Source organism: Artibeus jamaicensis, unplaced genomic scaffold (assembly GCF_021234435.1).
Source record: "Artibeus jamaicensis isolate MK-2021 breed Jamaican fruit bat unplaced genomic scaffold, CSHL_Jam_final contig_373, whole genome shotgun sequence".
Taxonomy (NCBI): domain Eukaryota; kingdom Metazoa; phylum Chordata; class Mammalia; order Chiroptera; family Phyllostomidae; genus Artibeus; species Artibeus jamaicensis.
The window spans coordinates 2,382,437-2,406,401 of record NW_026521807.1 but is presented as its reverse complement, the minus strand read 5'-3'; the positions used below and the strand labels follow the sequence as shown (position 1 = coordinate 2,406,401).

The window sequence follows — 23,965 nt, the reverse complement described above, 5'->3', positions numbered from 1 at the left end:
CATCTCAATAAAAAAATGGGGAAAGAGGACACAAATGACCAATATCAGAAGGAAAAGGATGGACATCCCTACAGACCCTATAGACATTAAAAGAACAATAAGGGAATACTACAAAGAACACTATGTCCATCATTCAGCAACTTAGATAAAATGGACAAATTCCTTGAGAGACACAAACTACCAAATTGCAAGAAGAAATAGATAATGTGAACAGTTGTATAAGTAGTAAGAAACTGAATTTGGAGTTAAAAATATTCCAACAACACAAAGAAATTCCAAGTCCAGATGGTTTCACTGGTGAATCCTACAAAGCATGTAATTAGGACAATTTCTACTTAATTTTTATTTGTACTTAATTAAAAAATACAGAAGAGGAAAGAACAGCTATTTTATGAGGCTAGAATTTCTTCATTACCAAAAGCAGGAAAAAAATACAAGAAAAGAAGCTACAGATATCAGAAACATTAGAAAATAAAATCTAGGAATATGTAAAAAGGATAATACATAATGACCAAGTGATATTCATTCCAGGAGTGGAAGTCTGATTCAATAAGTTGAAAATCAATCATTGTAATTTACCATATTAGCAGCCCAAGTGTCCATCAGTTCATAAATGGAAAAAACAACTATGGTACATTTACACAATGGACTACTACTTGGCCATAAAAAAGAAGATGAAGAAAATTTTACTCTTTTCTACTTAATTATGCATTTATTAGTTGACCCTTGTATGTGCCCTGAGTAGGGATCAAACCCACAATCTTGACATATCAACACTCCAACCAACTGACCTACTTGGCCAGGGCCCTGCTTGTGATTTTAATTGGGTACTCAAGCATACCCTGGCCAGGTGTCTCAGTTGGTTACAGCGTTGTCCCTGTATGAGAAAGTTGTGGGTTTGATTCCCTAGTCAGGTCACATACACAAAGCAACCAATAAATGCATAAATAGGTAGAACAACAAATTAATGTTTCTCTCTTTCCCTTCCTCTCTCTAAAATCAATAACTAAAATTAAACTGAATGAGGGATTAAAGTTTTAAAAAAATGGACACATGATAGCTCAGCTGTCATTTCCCTTCTCTTTTGTAATGAAGTGTAGTCATGTAACTAAGTTCTGACCAATGGAACGTGAGCAGAAGTGTTTCAAGCATCTTCCAGTTCATACCTTTAAAAGCACGTAGAATATGAGGCTGGAATGGGAGCCATCTTTGAACGTGCAAGAAAGGGCAAAATCCCAGAGCATGGTGGAACAAATTAGAAGGTGTCTAGGCCTCTGAAACCTCGTGGAACAGAACCTCTCTATGCTATGTGTGCCACTGTTATTTAATCTCTGTTAAACAACTGAAAAAATCTTTTAACAAAAGCAAGAACCCAGTGTTCCTGTCTTACTTTCCAAATCCAGAAAAGTTTCAAGAATTCAGGACCTGACCATGCCTAACTGCCCCAGTTCTTCCCACCTTGATCACACTCTTCTGACATATTTAACCCCAAGCCTACTTCCGCCCTTAGTTTTTCCTTTTCTCAACTTACTCCTGCTCTCCATTCTCTTTCAGCTCCCGGCTTTATGTCGAATTCATTTGTGTTTGTAGCATTCTTTTATCTTTGTAACATTATATTCATTTCCAATTGGTTGCAAAAGCAAATATAGGGATAATGAAAGTTTAAAGGGCTACAGTGAGGGTCCAGATAAGGAGTTTGCAATAGCCACTGACAGTTAGTAGGGTTTTTTTCACGTGACACTTTTCTCCTTTTGCATATTTCACAAAATATGCACAGTCTCAACACATTACAGTCTAGAGAGACAATGTGTCTTGAATGCTCTCAATGCTATTTTTTATTCCTGTTAGAATAGTTAAAAATGTAGCTGTTTGATTTGTGTAATATTCAGCCAAGCTTCAGCAATAATTTACAAAGCAGTGTTTATAAAACATTGATTATTTTCATCTTTACTTATGGAAATTAACTTTTATAAAACAAAGAAAGCAAAATTCCACTGTGTGTAGTAGCGCAAACAACCTAAGTGATATATCAGTCTTCACTTGTAGGCACTAATTTCATTCACTATTAGTTAAATAAAATTGCATTCCAAGTGTTTATCCTCCAGTGATTTGGTGAAGACAGATTCTCATTTTTTAAATAAAAACATGCTAATAAACCCTTTCTGCAATTTTATTGATTTTATTTATTTTTTACCTTCTTTATTTATTTATTTTTAGAGAGAGAGAAAGGGAGGGAGAAAGAGACAGAGAGAAACATCAATGTGTGGTTGCCTCTCAGGCACCTCCTTACTGGGGACCTGGCCCACAACCCAGGCATGTGCCCTGACTGGGAATTGAACCAGTGACCCTGTGGTTCACAGGCCCACACTCAAACCACTGAGCCACACCAGCAAGGGCAATTTTATTGATTTTCATCCTTTTTTTTTAACTCTTAGGAATTTTTCTACTTGAATTGTGTCTTTATTTATATCATTGTAGTTTATCATAAGTCTTTCTTTTGATAAAATAAGAAAACATAAAATAATCATACGTAGACTGCTCATGATAAACACATAAAAAACTGTCCATAGTGCGTAATCCAAACACGCCTCTCAGGTCTCTCTTGATTGACCCTGAATAAAAGTCTCACTTCAGGTGACAAAAAAAGGTCCATTAATGTTGCTCATGCATTTCAGCATAAAAATGGAATGGAATCATTGACTACAGGTACACATGTGCAAAACTACTCAAGATAAATATGCTGCTTTGAGGCTACCCATTTACTCCACTTTTGTCTGCCTGCTTGATTTTTGAATTGGGCACTCATGGATAAAAGGTATGTGATCTGAAAAAATAGTATGTCTTTTAAAAGTCAGTGTCACATAATGTCATTCCTCTTGGCAAAATTTATGTTACATGGTACTAGACCGTGGGCTGAGCTAATGTAACCTGATGCATTAAAAACTGCACATGATGATTGCAATATGTATCAGAACAATGAATTGTTATATCAGATACCTGTTCAGCTGTAAATAGGGCCCCGTGTAAGTCAGAGGCAAAAGGATTACATTCTCTTTATGCTTGTATAGAGCTCCTATTGTCTAAAATATGCAGCTGTCCATCATCCTTACTCTGTGACCTGTGGCCATTTAAGCTGTATGTTTAATACACTCATATAATGGGAACACAGCACATTATGAAAGCCACAGTTGGAGATATTTTTGTTTTCGTAGGCATTTTCTTTGAAAGATTCAACAGTTATATCTTCTCCTCAATGAAGAGATACATTTGAAGTTCTAATAGAGTTGTATAGAAAACCCTTTGGGATGTTAATAACAGAAATCTTATAAACAGTAACTTAAATACCTAAGGATATGTTTTTTGTTTTGTTTTGTTTTCACACAAGATGACTAGAGATAGATAGCTGCTGGTTTTGGTTGAGCAGTCAAGTGTCTCTGAAATGTTTGTCTTTCCCTCATGGATGAAAGATGGATTTTTTCACTCCATTTATTCCATCTACTTTCATGGAAGAAGTGGGAAGGGACAGTTCCCTGTATTTGTCCCTTTTATCAAGAAATTCAAAGCATTATCAGGAACCACCTACATATTTCCACCTTTATCCATTTGCCCAGAATTGTGCACCTGGCCACCTCCAGCTTCAAGGGTGTTGAGGAAGTGAGCCCTGCAATGGAAGCAGGTATGGAAGAGGGTTTTGGGAATGAATGTTGGGTAAGCCAGTTATTAGTGTCTACCATAGATGCCACTAACAGAGGCATGTTTTATTTACAAAGTATGGGGAAATTTTTAAACAGTGAAAAATTCTTATGGTAAAAAAAAAAAAAGTTACTATTGACTTCTGCCTCGGTAAGCATGGGCTGTATACTACTCTCCTCATAGGGTCCACCAGGAATATCAGTGTCATTGGATCTCTGTGGCCAGATGCCCTGAATAGCAGGTAAGCCTGCTCTGCAGCCTAGACCTGATGCAAAGTCCATTCTTGTTCTGTGCCCTGCTCAAAGCTGACAGTCTTCTGAATCCCTTGATCAGAACATTATTCACAAGTGCAGTATATTACTATTCCACTTATGTGGGAAGTGATTCTGGAGGCCAGGAGTGAGGAATGGATAAATGAGATAGGAAAAGAAGAAAAGCAAATGCAAACATGGATTATTGAGTTCGCCACTGCTACAGGTGATTGATTGATGTTTGATTCCATGGGACCACCTGAAGAGCCTTACACGATGTGTCTCATAAGTGCCTGCTTCCTGGAAAATGAAAGGGTGGAGCACTTATCCACAGGCTCCTGTTCTCTCACACTACTGGGTTGTGTGTACCTGTGTGCTGAGCAGTTTCCTGTGCCTGTATCCTGTCTTGGGGGCAGTGCATGGCCCAGGTGGCACTCATGCAATGCTGGTCAAAGCCCAAGTTTGATAGGGGCACTGCAGTGGCTCCAGTAAAGAAGGAGGCCCAGAGAATTTGCAAAGAGGTAGAAGTGGCAGGGAAGGAAGGATATCTTCTGAATCTCTTCAGAAGAGGTGTATTTCCTAATGATGAAGGAAATATTTCAAGGCTTTCCAATACCTATAGGTAATTACCAGAGACATTTAAAAATATATGTTCTGGCCCTGGCTGGTGTAGCTCAGTGGATTGAGCGCAGGCCTGAGAACCAAAGCATCCTGGGTTTGATTCCCAGTCAGGGTACATGCCTGGGTTGCAGGCCATATCCCCAGCATGGGGTGTGCTAGAGGCACCCACACATTGATGTTTCACTCCCTCTCTTTCTCCCTCCCTTCCTCATCTCTCTAAAATAAATAAATAAAATCTTTAAAAAAATATATGTTCTTATCAACAGTACTTCTTTATTTAAATAGTCTTTCCAGGGGTGTCTTTTCCAATTGGCCATCTAGTTTTATTAAAACAGAAGTACAACATTAGAGCAACATACTGGAGTATAGCATGCAAGTCTCATGGCATGCTGACTACCTTTCAGTTCCATCCCAGAGAGTAAAAGCATGACCAGTCTTTTGTTTTTGTCAAAATTAGAAATCTGTATTTCTAATTATAGAAATTAGTGCTATATTTGACTTTTCCTTAACTCAGCAAGTACGTACTGTGTGCATCCACTGGGCACTAGGCATAAGCTTGGTGCCCAGGAGACAAAGATGAACATACTGTGGTCTCTCATCTTGAGGAGCTTGCAGTCAACGAGCAAAGAAAGGCATGAAGGGATGGCGAGACTGATTTCATAGCCCCTTGTGGGAAAAACAACTTCTATTTGTAATGGAATATGCAGTTTTCTTTAATAAAGCAGTACCTAAACCCTCCAAAATTTGTAATGGAAGAATTGCCACTCAGGGAGGAGGTGGCTGGACTTTCCTCTTGTTCTGCCAGATTTCCCCCAGTCCTGGCGGTCACTGCAACCCTCAATCTTAATGTTGATTAACTTACTTGCTATAGAGTTCCCTACACATTCATTCCTATAGTTTGACCGAGACCCAGGCTGGAATATTTATTAAGAACTCAATCAAGGTTTAGGGATAAGGGGACAAAAGGGTGGCAGTGAAAAATGCATCTTACATAGTTTCTATTTCAAATGCCCTGGGTCAGTACTATCTCTCCTATGGTTACTACTTTCTCATGGTTAGTACTCCTGTGATTAGTCCTCTAGTAACATAAAAGTACCTCCATTGGGTCTACCTCCTCACAATTCAGACCCCAAGGAGCAAGGCCTGGAAAAAGATGGTGGAGGGAAATTTCAGATTATTTTAGTAGCCCACTTGCTGAAATAGGAAGGTTCTGTGACACTATTAAATGGAAAATAAAGTTTTAAAGCCACATTCCTTCATTCATTCAACACATATTTATGGAGTACCTATGATGGGGCAAGCATTGCTACATGCTGGGAGTCTAGTGGTGAGTCCAACACAGGTCCTTGTTAGGTAGAGTTAACAAACATGAATTCAGTATGATCTCATTAATTATAACATGTACATTTCTGTATTCCTTTGAATATGTGTTCTACTGTGTTCTTAGTGTCCTACTTAGGTCTGCCTTCCCAGATGACTTGTTTATTTAATGAACACTTTGTGTGAGGCTTAGTAAGTACCAGCACTGTGCTAAGCACTTCAAATATTAACTCATTTCAGCTTTATAACAACCTTATGAGGTAGGTACTTTTATTACTACCACCCATATTTCACAGATGAACAAACTGGCACATAAGGAGGTTAGTAACTTGTCCAAGTTTACAGTTAGTAAGAAGCAGAGCTAGGATATGACCCCAAACAGTTCAGCCCCCCAAATTAAAGCTTCTTTACACCTACTGTAAACTCCTGATCTCCTATCTCCCATCCTTAGGGGTGGGGGCCAAACTCCATGGTCTTAACCCATAGCCTCAAGCATCCAGTGTGATGCTCACAGACACAAACACACCCTGTCCTTGAGAGCCTGGACATGGGCCTGAGAACACAGCAGCAGCAGCAGCACAGCTATTTTGGTCAGTGTGTTACGTTTATTTATTAGTGTTTTACAGGAAAAAGTCATAGATATAAAATCATTAAAACAGAGAAAATGGGCAAAGGAGTGGAAGTAGATTTGGAAGTTGGGGGAGATAGATGTTATTTACATTAGAAAACCTAGGCTGAGGGAAAAGTCCTGCAAATCAGCCCCAAACTGAGCTCTGGGGTTCTGGAAACCAAGGCAGAAAGGGATATAGAGAGTTACATGGCTTTTGTTGCCTGATTGAAGGAACATCCTTGACGGTGACAAGAGCCCTAGCTGCACAATCTTTTGGTTTCTGGGTCTAGCTGCTGTGTTTTCTTTGCCTTATGGGACTTCCCAGTAACTTTATATTAATGAGCTATTGTATTTTAACTGTAGCATTGTGCTTTGGTGAGTATGCTGGGCTTTTCTTTTGTTTTGATCTCACTCATCCCCCTGCCCCCCAATATTTCATTGCTCTGCTATGTCACTTGAAATTGTATTTCAGTGTGCCAGGCAGTTGGATAACAATAGTTATCAAATTTAGCAAGTGCTATGTACAGAACACAGGTGGAAATTTGTGGAGGAGAATTTATGGAATACAAGATTCTTGCCTCTAAAGATGCTATAAGCATATAACCCAACTGGGAGAGTGAGCATGCCCCTGTGAAGGACTCAAACAATAGTTTTTAAAAGAAATATACCACAAGTGAAAATTAGTATTGGGTGACTCCAGAGCATCCTGGGAGCATGGATCAGGCAGTGGGGAGAGGGGTGGTCCATCGTGGTAGACTTTCTCCGGAAGTTGGATTTTGCTCCTGATTTAAAATAAGGGTCTTGGACTGGCAAGGTAAAGAGTGTTCCAGAGCTAGGCATGAAAGCCAGAATCAGTACAGCAAGTGTAGGGAAGGGAAAAAGACAGGTAGATGGCTTTGAAGAATGATACCAAGAAAAAACAAAAGAAAAAAGACTCTGCCCTGGCTTCCTTGGAGAACTTCATCAGGAAGAGGCTGATGTGGAGGCGCAACCCCTTTTGTGCAAAAGACACGTTTTTTGAAAATTTAAAACAGTGGTTTAAAGCTATTGAGCATCTATCGTGTGCCAGGCAGGAGCTTTAATGTTCCTATCTACTCTGTAAACTGGGCATTATTATTCCCGATTTGCATACAAGGAAACGGACTCAGAAGGGAGGTTAAATAACTTACATGTCCAATGTCATCCACCTATTATAGGATGGAGCCCTGAGTGCCAGTTGGTCTGCCCCGAGGCCCAAGCTTTTGTGTGCTACACACATTTTCATAAGTCAAGTATTTAAGATACATCCTGGGTGATTATTTGAATAAGTCCTTTAGTCATTTCCTTTGTGAAGTACATCTCTCCATTTGGGGGGGCCCGGGCAATGGTCTGAGGTAGAAGGTAGGGATTTTCTTGACTGCATGCTCGATGACCGTTTATTTTATCAAAGAGACATCGCTTTGGCCCACTTGACACCAGATAATGACACCGAAAAAATATCTTTAATTCGATTTTCAGGCCACTCTGTCCATTAATCAGATAATCGCACAAAGCACGTCACCGCCAAACCAGTCTATCTAGGAGATAACTCAAGTTTCCCAACACGTCCATGCTGTGGCGACCGGGAAAAGTATAACTTGTGTTCATACTAAACTGACAGCTGTTCAGGCACTGAAAGGAGAGCTGTCTGAGAGACTATAACAAGTTCCGCTAGGAGAGAACTAGGTGGCCGCCGGGGACAGCGGCCTGGAGGCAGAGCAGTCCGGGACCCGCGCCCCCCGCCCCCCGCCCCCCGGGTGTGGCTGGGGCGCCAGGGTGTGCGCATGCGCGCGGGGCCGCGGCTGCTACGCCGACGACACCGCCTCTTCCGCGGACACCCGCACGGTTACCCCGGCTCTCCGCCCCTCCTCGCAGCGGCGCTCCAGGGATCATGGCCGATCCCCGCGTGAGGCAAATCAAGATCAAAACCGGCGTGGTGAAGCGGTAAGGAGCCTCGAACGGCGCAGCCGCCAGCTCCTCCTCTCCCTCGCTTTCGTGGCGGCCCGAGAGGCCGGGCGGAGCGCAGGCCCGTGGCGTGCGTGGGACTCCAGGCCGCACCCAGAGCTCCGCGGCCGGCGGAGGCAGGGCAGGGACGCCGCGGGGCGCGCCGGTGCCCGAGCGCGGGGCCGGGGCACGTCTCTCCCGTTGCCTCTGCGCTCGAAATGCCAATCGTGGAGCCGCAAGGGTCGACGGCAGCCCCTGCTCCCCAGCGTCCGCGGTGTGGGAGCTGGAGGGGCGGCGGCCGCGGTCGGGAGGCCGGGCCGGGCTTTGGTGATACCTGCTGTGTGTGCGCGCGCCCCTCATCTCCCCGCCAACCGGACTGGAGGAAGGCGGCCTGGCGGGGGGGGGGGGGGGCTCGCGAGTCGGTCGGAAGTTTCGGGGGGACGCCGAGAGCCCGGCCCTCATCAAAAAAATGGGACCCTGTTCTTGCCGGGTGATCTAATGTGGTAGGCGGGACTCGCACTCGTGAGAACTGGGGCGTGAACTTCCAGCACTCTCGCCAAACTCCTGTGGCCTAACTCTCCCCACTCTGCTTCCCGACGCTCGCCCCAGGCGCGGTGGGATGCTGTTTAAATAACTGCCCTCCGGAGCCGGGCCCTGTAATCGCCCCTTAATTCCTGACTGCTGTTAGACACTTCAGTGCTTGTTAGAACTTCAGACGCAAGGTCAAACTTTTTGCTGAAGAGTTCGGGGAGAAAAGTTAAACAGGCTTATGAAGAAGCGGGTTATTTTCAGTAGAAATGACTCATCCTAGCCAGCTGGCTTTTTCATCTTTGCTCACCTTTAGACCCCCTTTTAACATACTGTGTGAAGGACAAGGCAAAGAAGAGAATACATTCACTTTTTTAGGTATTGCCCCAGAGGGGCAATAGCGTTGCATCGTGCTTTCCTAGAAGCTTTCAGTATTATGAAGGCAGGAAGGAAAATGGTATGAGGAGTAGTTAAATGAATGCACAATCTCTTCTGAAGTGAGACTGCTTGGGTTCAAATCTTAATTCTTTCATTTATTATGTGCTTTTGAATATACTACTTTGCACCATTTTTTCAGAAATGGAGAAAGTATTCACCTCCTGCAGATGTTGCAAGAAGTGCCTGCTATGCATAATCTGCATACTGTTTAACATAGTATGTGGCCAATAGCAAGTGGCTAGTAAATGTTAACTAATAATATTGTTTGTTTTCCCCTTTTACGGATGAGAAACTGAGGTTTAATGACGTTAAAATAGAAGAGTCAAATTGACAAAAGAAAACTGTACTTGAAAAATAACTCAATAAATTAAAAAAAATAAAATAGAAGAGTCAAACTTGTCTAAGGCGACAGTACTAGTTAATGGCAGAGCAAGGGAAAGCAAGGTTTCTGATATACAACTTTCTATTTTAAATACAATGTTTTAAAAAAGAGTATGCCTGGGTTGCAGGCCAGTTCCCATCCGGGGACTCAGAAGAGGCAACCATATATTGATGTTTCTCTCCCTCTCTCCTTCCCTTCCCCTCTAAAGATAAATAAAATCTTTTTTAAAAAGAGTATTTAAAAATGTATGATAATAGGAGAATTGAGACATATAAATTATTTTTTTAAATTACTTACAGTTTGAAATATGTAATTGAAAATGTAAATAATTTGCACTGCTACTCACCCCAGAGTTCTGTTTGTTCACTTTGGTAGGCTTTGGTTATTTCATCTTAGTAAGTCTGTTTAGTATAATTACCTGGGTATAATGAGAAATGATTTTTAATGGTAGATTTTCATTAACTACCTTCATGACCTGTCATTTCTTATCCTAATGATCTATACTAGTATATGAAATTACTCAGTTCAAGCAGTTTTGTGCTTAGAATACATATTCTAGAGAAAACAATCTCATTTAGATAATTAATAAGCCCATATTTTAGGCTTTCAAAAACTCCAGGTACTCTGGAAACTGCTTGGAAATAAAGTTTAGCTTTCAGCTTATTTCAGTAATTATCAAATTTTAATTTAGTAAGTTTAGTCATTTTTGTGAAACCCTTATAATTTACTGTATCTCAGATTATTTATAAATTAATGGAAATGTCTAGCATACATTTTTTCATGACTTTTCTGTGACATTTTGGTGTAGAATTTCCCATATGTACTAAAATTAGATTATTTTTAAGCCTAAAAGATCTATTTTAGCTGTTTATTACACATATTTTGCTTTGGTAGATAACCATCTAAATCTGAAAATATTGTTTCTCTTTCTCTCATTCTGTCTTGGATTTTTCTCCTGAAATTTATTTGAACTTCTTTCATCTTCTGCCTTAGTATCCTATTTTAAAAATTCTCCATTTTACCTCGGCAAAGAAAAAAGTAGATGAGGCAGATATAGCAACATATTAATGATTGCTGGAGCTGCATGATCATGGGCTTCATTATAGTGTCTATACTTTTAAAATTTTTCATAATAAAAGGTTTTTAAAGGTATGTATTTTTCTCCCCTCTCCAAATTTAGTTTCAAAGACTTCTTGATTGGTTTCATGATTTAGATGGGCTCTTGGTTTTGTGAACAGGATTCTGTTCATTGGTTTCTTAAAGCAGTGGTCTAAAATCCAATTTCTGTTTGCATCACCTTTTTTTTTTTTCTCATCAAATGCTCATTTCCCATAGTCCCATTTCTCTTCAGAAGTCACAACTTTTATTTGGAAGAAGAGATTTAAACTCACCATTCACACCCCTAACTCCTTCCATTTTCTTTTGGAATTGAGAGCCACTAGAAATATATTCTAGGTGTTCTATACTAGGGTAGTCTATACATAAGGGAGGGGGCATTCTTAGAGTTTAGTGTCTAATTAAATCTGCTAGAATCCTTCAGGTGATCCAGAAGTGCCCTTGAGTGTGTTTTAGGAGGAAATCTGGGCAGGCAGGTGGAATGTTACAGGAGTATGGGAACAGGCAATAGATAGATGGTGGTTTGGCATTAGGGAGCCCAAACAATGCCTGGAAGATGCGCGTTTCAGCATGTTGGCAAAATAGTGAAGGCAGTCTAGGGAATGGCAGCCATGTTGGAAATGGAAGTAGACATAAATGTCAAGGGCATTATTTTAGGCCCTAGTCCTGAAGAAACTGTGTTACCATGCATGGTAACATAGCACAGTATCTGGTTTTTGAAAATGAATTTTAAGAGAGACTGGATTCCTGGGAGCAAGGAAAGGGTACAATTACTAGGAATGGCTTGTAAAGTAAGAGTTGGACAGGAATGAATCTTTGTCCAGAGTCTCTGACTCCTAGGATTCCTTAAATATCCTTTTGCCAGCAACAGGACTGTTTTTCAGGACGAATTCTGGCTGTGAAACTTGAGAGATGTGTGCACTGCAGGCTGGATGGGTAGTTATGCTAAATTTCTTACAGCAGCAGCTTTGTTCACATGTGACTCACTGTTACTGGGTATTAGTTGGTAGGTTTGGCTCTGGCAGACTTTTTTAATGCTTTTTTAAAATATATTTTTTTATTTTATTGATTATGCCATTACATTTGTTCTATTCCCCCCCCCCCGTTTCCCTCCACCCTGCACACCCCTCCCCCACCATTTCCCCTCCTTTAGTTCATGAACATGTGTCTAAAGTTCTTTAGATTCTATATTTCCCCTACTATTCTTACCCTCCCCCCTATCCCTTTTCTATCTACTGTCTGTGCTACTTATTTTCTGTACGTTCTCCCCCCTTCTCCTTTTCCCACTCCCCTGTTGCTAACCCTCCATGTGATCTTCATTTCTATGGTTCACTCCTGATCTAGCTGTCCTCTTAATTTGCTTTTGTTTTAGGTGTGGTTGTTGATAACTGTGAGTTTGCTGTCCTTTCACTGTTCATCTTTTTTATCTTCTTTTTCTTAGGTAAGTCCCTTTAACATTTCATGTAATAAGGGCTTGGTTGATAATGAACTCCTTGAACTTGATCATATCTGAGAAGCGCTTTAACTGTCCTTCCATTTTAAATGAAAGCTTTGCTGGATAGAGCAATCTTGGATGTAGGTCTTTGGATTTCATGACTTGGAATACTTCTTTCCAGCCCCTTCTTGCCTGTGAGGTCTCTTTTGGGAAATCCGTTGACAGTCTGATGGGAAGTCCTTTGTAGGTGACTGTCCCCTTATTTCTTGCTGCATCTAGGATATCTAGGATTCTCTCCTCTATTTTAATCTTGGCTAATGTAATGATGATGTGCCTTGGTGTGTTCCTTCTTGGGTCCAACTTCTTTGGGACTCTCTTAGCTTCCTGGATTTCCTGGAAGTCTATTTCCTTTGCCAGAATGGTGAAGTTCTCTTTTATTATTTGTTCAGAGAAGTTTTCCACTCATGGCTGTTCCTCTTCCCCTTCTGGTACCCCTATAATTCGGATGTTGGAGCGTTTAAAGATGTCCTGGAGGTTCCTTAGCCTCTCCTCATTTTTTTGAATTCTTGTTTCTTCATATTTTTCTGTTTGGTCTTTTTTTTTTACCTTTTGGTCCGCTCCCTTGATTTGAGTCCCAGTTCCTTTCCATTACTATTGGTTTCCTGTGCATTTCCATTCACTTCAATTAGTTTAGCCTTCATATGTTCCTCTAATTTGTGACTAAAATTGACCAGCTCTGTGAGCATCCTGATCACCAGTGTTTTGAACTGTGCATCTGAAAGTGTGGCTATTTCTTCATCACTTAGATTTATTGGCTCTGGGGCTCTGAGTTGTTCTTGAGCCATGTTTTGATCTGTTTGTGCCTGTTACGTATGAGGAGAGGCGTCTTAGGTGTTCACCAGGGCGGAGCCACCCAGGTTGCTGGTTTGTGACACTGCATATGGGGGTGGGGTTAGAGAGGGAGCAATGGCGCTCCTCTCTGCTCGCCCCCACCTGTTTATCTGAGCACAAATGTGTGAGCCCGCCACCCTGCGCCCAGGGGTCTCAATGCTCGCCTCTTCACTGGTTTATCTGCGTGCAAATGTGCGACCAACTGCAGACAGCCAGCCGCACCTCTTCCCTGTGTCCGCCAGTAGCTAGCCCGCACCTGGGATCCCCGCCCTTGGCTGCCAGCGCACCTCCCGGGTCAGGGGATCTTTTTTGCCCGACCCTCTCCGCTGCTAACTTCACCCCTCTCACCAGTTTAGCTGAGCAGTTTGTTGTTTTCGGACTCCGTATTGTCGATTTTCTGTGTGGTTTGGTTTCGTTTATTGTTGTTAAAAATTTGTTGTTTTTAGATTTGGTTGTGCGAGGACGCAAAGTGTTTCCACCTACACCTCCATCTTGGTGGAAGTCCTGGCAGACTCTTTAAAGGTTTGAATCCATGTTCCAGGAAGATTGCTGGGCCTGCTGGTATTTGTGACTGGGTCATAGTTAATATGGCAATCCTATCAGGGAGTTACCAAATATTACTCTAATTTTCTTCTCCAGCGCAGAACTGTAAAATCTCCCCTTCCCTTTAATTTCTAGGTGGCGTCAGTACCCTGGTTTACCTGGGGATAAAGGGTTTTCGAGCATGTGGAACCTTCATTGCTGAAACTGGGAAAGTTTGAGGCAAACCAGAATGATTAGTATTCATACCTCTTCTCTAACTAGCTAACGTAGTACTGTTTTCTCTGTTATTTGGAGACTGTTTGCTAATAGTGTAACTGTAAATTCAGTATTGTACCTTATTTAAATTAAAATTTAAATGCACATTGTGAATATGAACCCATGCCAGAGTAGTTTTTTTCCAGTATTAATTTTTTAGTAATGATTTGGAAAATAATTTTCACTAAAGTAGAAAATGTAGTATTGATGTTTTGAATGTTCATAAGGTCTTTCAACCAAATAACATGTCCACAATAAGTTTCCAAATATTATTTGTGTTGGTAAGGTGTTTTCTTTTTTCCCCAGCATTATGGTATATTCAAGAAATTCTACAAGTTGCAGAACAAAATCTTTTCATCTATTTAACATAAAAGTTTATTCAGTCACTTTAAAGGCAACTTATTTTCAATAAAGCCTGCTAAATTAGCCCACTAGTGAGTGAATTGATTGATTAAAAATACTTTCTTAAATATATCTTTTTGTAACCATTTTAGATTAGTATTGGCTTAAAATCCAATGCAAACAAAGAATGTTAGGGCATTGGAAATAACACTGACTTTGGCCCATAGTTTCCCCCTGATTAAATGAAAGTGACACCAGTAGATTAGAAAGAGACTAGGACAATTCACACTGCAATTGTGTTAGTTTAACTTTAACAATCTTTTAACACTCTTGTTTAAATGTAGCTGACATACCATAATTACAAATCTACAAGCCTTGATTATAGAATTTTACATCATGAATCTGTGGGGAAATTGTATTGATTTTTTTTAATAAAGGAAGTACCTTTCCTAAACTGTGGCATCTTCCCAAGTTTGTTTATACTTATACCTCTGCTATAGAATTGCTTATGATTTATATATCTCATATATACATACATGTATGTCCACACTGTATACAGAAGATATAAAAATAATAAAAATAATAACTAAAATCTCCATGTTATTTGTTCAGTGTATATATTCGTATATTTATGTCATACTGATGATATACATTTTTATATATACTAAGTATATGCATATATTATACTGACATAAAAGTGGAAAATACTAATGATATGTATAGTTAAGCGGACATAGAGATGTAGTTCTTTTACTTTGGTTTAGCTGTTTATACATTTCTCATATTTAAAGTAATGATGGATAGAAGTATGGTAGATAGTATCTGGGAGAGGATAAGGACATAGTCCTGTAAGCTTTTGTTATTTTCTTTTTTCTTTTCCTATATCATACCTTTTTGAGTTAAAGCCAAAATGGCCAACTTCCTACCTTCATATTTAGCCAACTCCTTTTGGAATTTCTGTAATATATCCAGTTCTGCAAAGTGATAGTCAAAGGCAGTGTCAAAATGGATTACAGGTGGTTAGCTCTTCACCACCTTCTGCCAACTATTTGGCAAGCAATGACTCTTAGGAGCTACACAGCTGGCAACCAGCTGTCTCTTCAAGCTAGGAAGGCAGAAAGCTAAGGCCGTTCATGACCATAGTTTTTCCAACATGAACTGTATTATTCTGCAAGTTGAATGTGGGAATGAAAGGTCTTTTGACTCCTCTGTGTTAACTGTGAATGTGTTCTGGGTTTTCATTGCATTCTTTGTTTGGTAGGAAATTTTGAAAATTTGCAGTAAGCAAATTTGAAAAATTTTGTTACTAATAGGAGTTCAGAACCCTTAGAATATAAATGCTTGAATGTGTGATCTCTTCCATTTCCAACAGTACATTTATAGAAGAACATAATTTCTATCGTGATGTTGTTTTATGTACCCAGATAGAGCTGGTTTTTAAATAACATCACAGATCTGAAAGATCCCAGATCACTTATTTATTAGGTGCATTTGAAATGCTTCTGTCTGAGTCCATTTCTCTCTTTTTCTCCCTTTTCATCTTTAAGTAATTATTTTGAATTTGGTTTTTATTATGCCCATGCCCATTTAAAAATTTTAAATTTTATGTAGATATACATAAACCATATGATAGTATCGTTCTGCTTACTTAACAACTTTGTATAAATTTAGATAGACAGACACACCCACAGGGAACTGGTCACATCAGTTGTCTCCTAAGAGAGAAGCTGTATAACTGAAGGATAGGGATGGAGGAAATTCTTAATTTTGAATCATGTGTTACCTATAGGAACATTTTTAGCATTTTTTGTGCATGTTACTGTTTTTGAGATTTATTCATGTCGAAACATACAGCTGTAATTCATTCTCTTTGTTTGCTTTTTACTTTATTGTTGAATGATATTTAGTTTTACTTTTTCCATTAAGTTCTTTTTGCTTTTATAAATGATGCTACCATCTACTTTGTTAAATATGGCTCCTAGTGTACATAAGTAAAGGTTAGTGTAAGGCAGAATTTCCCAAGCAGTGAGCCCTGAAAGGATTACAGGTGTGTGGAGGTACAGCTCTCTTTAACTTTCAGGATGGCCACATACGGCCAAGAACAGCCATGGGATAGGTGGATGAAGAGCCTTTCAGACAAAAGGAACAGTAGATACAAAGGCTTGTAAAAGAAAATAAGGTTGGTCAGTTTGAGGAGCAACAACCAAGTGAGAGAAGAGGAGCCACTTTGCAAAGTAGGAGAAAGAAGGTATAGACCTTATAGGACCTAGTGTGTAAGGACTTGAGATCAGGTGTCAGATCAGATGTCACCACCACTGTAAAAGTTTCCTAGCTGTCTCCAAAGTTAGTGCTCCCTTCTCTATGTTCTCAAAGAACTTTGTAGTTTTCACTGAGACAGTACTAAAAATACATTTAAGCTGTCTGTTCTATCCACTATTCTGTTGAGTTCAAAAGTATGGTTTAGAGATCCCTTGGAGTCCCCGAGACCTTTTCAGGTTATCTGCAAGTTCAGAGTTTCATAGAAATACTATGACATTATTTGCCTTTTTCACTTTCACTTGCTCATAATTGTACAACGAAGTTTTACAAATGCTGTGTGTTATGTGATATTGGAACAGATTGGGTGCAGAAGCAGCTATGAGAATTCAGATGCTTTTTGGGAAAAATATAATTATGTTTCATAAAAATAAGTTCTTGTTGATATGTACATTTATTTCTAGGTGGATTGACTATATTTAAATCTTTTTAATATTTTACATTGTTAAGTTTTAATTTCTAGTACAGTAAATATGAATAGATATAATTCACATAAGCAAAAGCTCCTTGGGTCCTGTGATATGTGATTTATGATAAACATGTATTTGATCTTTCTCCCCATTTCTGGCACAGAGCTACTAAAACCCTTGGAATTTCCTAAGTGAAGACAGAGAGAGATAAAAGGTATATTTTGTTATGCTAATAAGGCAACTTTTGGAAAGCCCCTAGGTTACCAAAGAGAAGGGACTATTGCCCTGGAAACCTAATGGTTCAAGGATTGGACTTTTAGTACCACCCCTGACCTCTAGGGTAGGGAAAGGCATTAAAGGTTAAATCAGTCACTGTGGCCAATGATTTAATCAGCCATGCCTATGTAATGAAACTGCCATAAAAACCTGAAAAGACAGGATTCGGACAGCTTCCAGGTTGGTGAACCAGAAAGCATTTACTTGCCGCGCTGCTAGGCCCCAATTCCAGGGGGACAGAAACTTTTCTGCCCAGGACCTCACCCTATATATCTCTTCACCTGGCTGTTGATTTGTATTCAGTAATAAACCAGTAATCTAGTGAGTACATTGGTTTTCTGAGTTCTGTGAGCAGCTCTAGCAAATTAATTGAACCAAAGCAAAAGGTCCTTGGAACCTCTTGAGTTATAGCCTTTGGTCTGAAGAACAGGTAACAACTTGAGCTTTCAACTGGCATCTGAATTAGGGACAGTCTTATGGGACTGAGCCCTGAACCTGTGGGATTTGATATTAAAGAGTATATAAAGGTGTTTTGAGACCAAAGAGTTTGAGAACCACTACACTATAACAGTAATTCTCAAAACTTTATCATGTAAAAGAATCAACCTGGGTACCTTTAAACATTTTACCCAGACTGTAAAATTCTAATTTTTACAGTCTTAAATTTACCCTTAAAATTCTAATTCTGTAAGTAAGTGTAGGACAGGATCCAAGAGTTTGTATGTGTTACAAATGTTTGTATAATTCCTTTGTATATGTTCCTCTAACCACACTTTGAGAAGCATTGTACAACTCTGAGCTTCTGGAGTGCAAGACTGTTTTATCTATGTTTCTACCTATGGTGTACTGTATAATATATAATAGGTGCTCAGCACTATTGAACAACTGGATGGGTGTTGAGGGTAGAGTTGAGATCCAGGTGAAGTTCAGCAGGATGTTTTCTCACTCAGAATGCAGACTTTAAATTGGGATGACTGTTAATGATTTTGTTGTGTGGGAAAAAAGGAGACAGAGACTTTTGGATTGTTTTTAATTCTAACCGAAGGTAGAAGTCACTCTAACATCTTATTTATATTATTAGTGAATGAAGTATTTCACACATATATTTTCCCATAGTGGAGACCCCGGTGTAAGTGTTAAAACTTTTTTAAGATATTTTTATGGACAAAGTTTTCTCAAATATGTACTTGGTTCATCAAATTACACTGAACTTATTTGTAATGAGTTTTTCCCCACAGCTGGGGTGAATATTGCTACAGACTTTTAAAAATTGTTGAACATGGAATTAAAAATAAAGATGGAGGATGTAAGACGTGCTATAAGGAATGGATTCATATTGTTGCCCCCAAAATATTTTCTTTCTTTGGATCTTAGTTGCACAGAATTGAGTTAATTTTAATTATTGGTTTATGCCACATATTCATTATTGATTAATGCATGGCCCTCTTTTGTTTTATACCTGTATTTTTTTACTTTTAAATAATGTATAATATGAACACATTACCTAACACAAGAATTAAAATAGTTATAATAATATATATAATTATGTGCTCCATTTCTCACCTGAGGTAACTACTATTTTTAATCTTATGCTTATTATTACTTTGCTTTTTAATTTTCCATAATTTTATCATTTATATGTTACTAGGAAGTATATCATTTAGTAATTTTTAAATCTATATAAAGGATATCTTCTGAGACTTACTATTCAATACTATGTTGGTAAGATTTATCAATGTTTTTACATTTAGATGCAGTACATTTACTTTTGACTGTTGTGTAATATTCTATTGTGTGATAATCCACAATTAATCCATTCTTCTATCAATAGACATTTGTATTGTTCCAGTTCTTGTTTCTATGTACATTTTTGTTTCTGTCTTTGATGCTGACATATGAGAGTTTTTCTTCTGTATTTATTCAGAGATGGAATTTTGAAGCCATAAGTTAGATGAATGTTGTACTTGATCAGGGAATGTCAGATTGTTTTCCCAAGGGATTGTACTGTTTTCCATTCTTAACTGCATTTTATGAGAGGTCCTTAATTGATCCACATTTTCTCCAAAGCTTGGTAGGCATCTTAATTTATTCTAATAATACTGTTTTGTTTACTCTTCATTTTGTAAAAAAATAAAATTATTTCGATTATCTTTTTAAACAAATATCCCCACAGATAAAGAAAGGAATTGGGGTTGTGAGGTTTCAGCCCCACAACCACACACTTAATCACGTCCTAACTCCTTGAAAAATGTTTATGCCTCAGGCATCCAGGGTTTTTACCTGGTAGGAAGGCTAGCCCCTTGAAAAGGGCAGTCATATCCATTTCCAGGATGATACATTGAGTGTACATTGAGTATAGGATACCTCAGGATGAAGGGTAGGCCTGCAGGTAGAGATCTGGATAGTGGGGTCCTGAACACCCTTGTGGTGTGCTGGGTAATTCAGGAGCTAAAGCCAGAGAAGGTAAACAATATTTTCACAGTTTCTTTTCTACTTACTAATATTATGTTAATTCTTTTTTTCCAGTTTCATTGAGATAGAATTGACATATAACATTGTATTAATTCAAGGTGTAGAGCATAGTGATTTGAAATACATATAAATTGAAAAATGATTGCTACAGTAAGTTAACAGTCATTTCAAGTTATATCATTTTCTTGCGATAGAACTTTTAGTGTTAAATCTCTTAGCAGCTTTCAAATATACAATAGAGTATTGTTAACTGTAGTCACTAGGCTGTACATCACATCCCCAGAATCTATTTATAACTGGAAGTTTTTACCATTTGGCTCCCTTTTTCCATTTCCCATACCTCTTTCCCCATCCCATCCCTTGCCTCTGGAAAGGACCAATGTGTTCTCTTTTTCTATGAGCCAATTATTTTAGGGATTTTCTTCCTTCCCTTCTAATCTCATTTTTTGTGTGTATAAATTCTGTTGCTATAGGCTCAACTCTCACCCCTTTGTTTCCTTTCATTTCAGTGTTCTCTTCTGGTCCGATCCTCTATATCAGCAATCCCCAACCTTTTTGGCCCCGGGGACTGGTTTCTTGGAAGACATTTTTTTCCACAGATAGGGGACAGGGGCGGGGGGCAGGTAGCTCTATGGCATGCCACCAGATGCAGCTTAATTGTCACTTGCCATTCACTGATAGTGTTTTGATATGAGTCTGCAAGCAATTGATTTATTGTAGTCTCTGTGCAGTCAAACCTCTCTGCTTATGATAATCTGTGTTTGCAGCCGCTCCCCAGTGCTAGTGTCACTGCCTCGGCTCCACCTCAGATGGTCAGGCACTAGATTCTCATACAGAGCACACAGCCTAGATCCCTCACATGTGAGCTCACAGTAGGGTTCGAACTCCTATGAGAATCCAATGCTGCTGCTGATCTGACAGGAGGCAGAGCTCAGGCAGTAACGTGAGTGATGGGGAGCAGCTGTAAATACAAGCAAAGCTTCTCTCCCTCATCCCCTGCTTACCTCTTGCTGTGCAGCGGCTTCCTAAAAGGCCATGGACCACTAAGTGGTCCCCCTGGGGTTGGGAACCCCTGCCTTATATCACAAGTAGAGAAGAATGCTGTTTCCCTTAATTCTTTCCCTTCACTTCCCATCTCGTTTTGTCCAGTTTAATGCTATTATTTAATTAGGGTGGATGGGACAGAAGGAACAAAGGACAGATGAACCTATTTGCCGTGAAATCCCAACCGTACCAGTCCCTCGTCCTACCTCCTAGGAGGTAGAAGAGTCAACACTTCTGTGGCAAGGAATGCAATAAATTAAGAGGCATTCTTGGCGTCCAGGTTGGAATCCTGATTTTTTTCCTTATTAGAAACATAATTATTCATGGTATACATAGTATTCTGTGGAAAGTATTTCATGCACATTGAAATACTAATATAGGGTTAAACAGGCTTTTGTGAGACAGCTTGTGAAACTTAACATCAAGTATAACATTTTTCCTGTGGAAAACATGCCTACTGAGATCTCAAAAACTTGATTATAATAAATATCTTTGCAGTATAACAGAGTCCCTAATTGGAGAATGCTTGAATTATATAACAAATTGGTTTCATCTTTACTTTTAATTTTTTTCTTTTTAAAAATATATTTTATTGATTATACTATTATAGGTGTCCCATTTTTTTCTCTTTTATTTCCTTCCACCCTGCACTCCCCCTCCCACTAGCATTCCCCCACCTTAGTTCATGGCCATGGGTTGTACATAGAAATTCTTTGGCTTCTCCATTTCCCATACTATTCTTAACCTCCGCCTGTCTATTTTGTACCTACCGTTTATGCTTCTTATTCCCTGTACCTTTTTCTCCATACTCCCCTCTACCACTCCCCACTGATAACCTTCGATGTGATCTTCATTTCTATGATTCTGTTCCTGTTCTAGTTGTTTGCTTAGTTCATTTTTTGGTCATTTTTTAGGTTCAGTGGTTGATAGATGTGAGTTTGTTGTCATTTCACTATTCATAGTTTTGATCATATTCTTTTTCTTAGATGTGTCTCCTTAACATTTCATATAATAAGGGCTTGGTGATGATGAACTTCTTTAACTTGACCTTATCTGAGAAGCACTTTATCTGCTCTTCCATTCTAAATGAAATCTTTGCTGGGTAGAGCAATCTTGGATGTAGGTCCTTGCCTCTCATGACTTGGGATAATTCTTTCCAGCTCCTTCTTGCCTGTAAGGTCTCTTTTGAGAAATCAGCTGACAGTCTGATGGGAACTCCTTTGTAGGTGAGTGTCTCCTTATTTCTTGCTGCTTCTAGAATTCACTCCTTCATTTTAATTTTGGGTAATGCAATTATGATGTGCCTTGGTGTGTTCCTTCTTGGGTCCAACTTGTTTGGGACTCTCTGAGCTTCCTGGACTTCCTGGAAGTCTATTTCCTTTGCCAGATTGGGGAAGTTCTCCTTTATTACATTTTCGAGTAAGTTTTCCATTTCTTGCTGTTCCTTTTCTCCTTCTGGTACCCCAGTGATTCAGATGTTGGAACATTTAAAGTTGTCCCAGAGGTTCCTCAGGCTCTCCTCATTTGTTTTAATTTTTGTTTGTCATTCTGTTCTGGTTGAATGTTTATTTCTTCCTCTGGTTCAAATCTTTGATTTGCATCCTGGTTTCCTTCCTGTCACTGTTGGTTCCTTGTGTATTTTCCTTTATTTCTCTTTGCATAGCCTTCACTTTCTGTATTTTGCAACTAAGTTCAATCAGTTCTGCGAGTATCCTGATTACCAGTTCAAGTTTTGAACTCTGCATCTGATAGGTCGGCTGTCTCTTCATTGGCTAGTTCTGTTTTTGGAGCTTTGATCTGTTCTTTCATTTGGTCATATTTGACCAAACCATATTTTTTGGTCTTAGCATACCTATTAGTAAGGGGTGGAGTCTTAGGTATTCTTCAGGGCCAGGCAACCCACGTTGCTGTATTGTGACACTGTATATGGGGGGAGGATCTGTGAGGGAACAGTGCTATCTGCTCCACTCTTGGCAGGCTTTCAGTCACTTGCCCCACTATCCAGAAGCAAATTGGGCCCTTCTGGTGCTGATTCCTGGGTGGGTCAGTTTGTGTAGGTTCTAGACCCCGTAGAGTTCACTCCAGTGAACTCTCCTGTGAGGCTGAGAGTTTCTCCTGCTGCTCAACCCCCATAGGTTTTTGCAGCCAGAGGTTTTGAGGCTTTTTTTCGCCACTCTGGAACCTTGGGTTGTGTGGTCTGTCTCACTCTCCAGTTATTTCTCCCAGTTTATCCGCATACAAATGTGGGATCACCCAGCCCGCCAGCCACTGCCTCACCTGCCCAGGTTCTCCAGTGCCTCCTTTCTACCCTGGCTGCTTGTCTCTGCTCCTCCTACCCATCTGGGTGAATGTTTCTTCTTTAACTCCTTGGTTATTGAACTTCCATACAGTTTGATTTTCTGGCAGTTCTGGTTATTTTTGTTTTTAAATTTTTTGTTGTGCTTTTGGTTGTGTGAGGAGGTAGAGTGTATCTACCTACACCTCCCTCTTGGCCGGAAGTCCTACATTTTTTTCTGTCTCTTCTCCTTCCATGATATTGTCAGCCATTAATGTGTATTTTTCTTTCTGTATCTGCTAACTTTTACTTAACGTCTTTCACTGCTCTTTTGAGGGGAACTCAGACTGTTCACTGATTTCTGGATAATGATGTGAAAATTTAGATTGTCAGAAGACTGCTCTCTTATTTGATTTACTTGGTCTAGTTTTTCTCTCTCTGGCCACCATAATATTATACATTACTCTCCAGTAGAATATAAGCTACATGAAGGCGAGGGCACATTTTCCAGAGGCTTGGTACAAAAAGGACTCTTGGTAAATATAAAATGAATGAATTTACTCTCTGTGACATTTTAAATACCTTGAGAACAGAAACAGTGTCCTGTCTTAGTCTTCATCCCCCTTTAATATATTTTGAACTATTTCAGGACAGTCATTTGAACAATTTTCAGTATCAATATGGCACAAAATTTCAAAGGTACAAAAAGTTACACAGTAAAACGTGAGTCTGCTACCCCATCCACAAGCACCTATTTTCCTCTCTTGGAACTAACATCATAACAC

The 23,965-nt window shown here is 39.5% G+C and overlaps 1 protein-coding gene across 1 annotated transcript in view; it reads left to right on the top strand.

Annotated features, from left to right (window-relative positions):
- The first annotated feature begins 8,312 nt into the window (after window positions 1–8,312).
- Window positions 8,313–23,965, top strand: part of TBCA (tubulin folding cofactor A) — an 82,941-nt gene continuing 67,288 nt past the window's right edge. Inside the window, exon 1 of the mRNA XM_037143703.2 lies at window positions 8,313–8,457. Coding sequence (XP_036999598.2) covers window positions 8,405–8,457 — 53 coding nt within the window. The 5' untranslated portion in view covers window positions 8,313–8,404. The remainder of the gene's footprint in view (window positions 8,458–23,965) is intronic.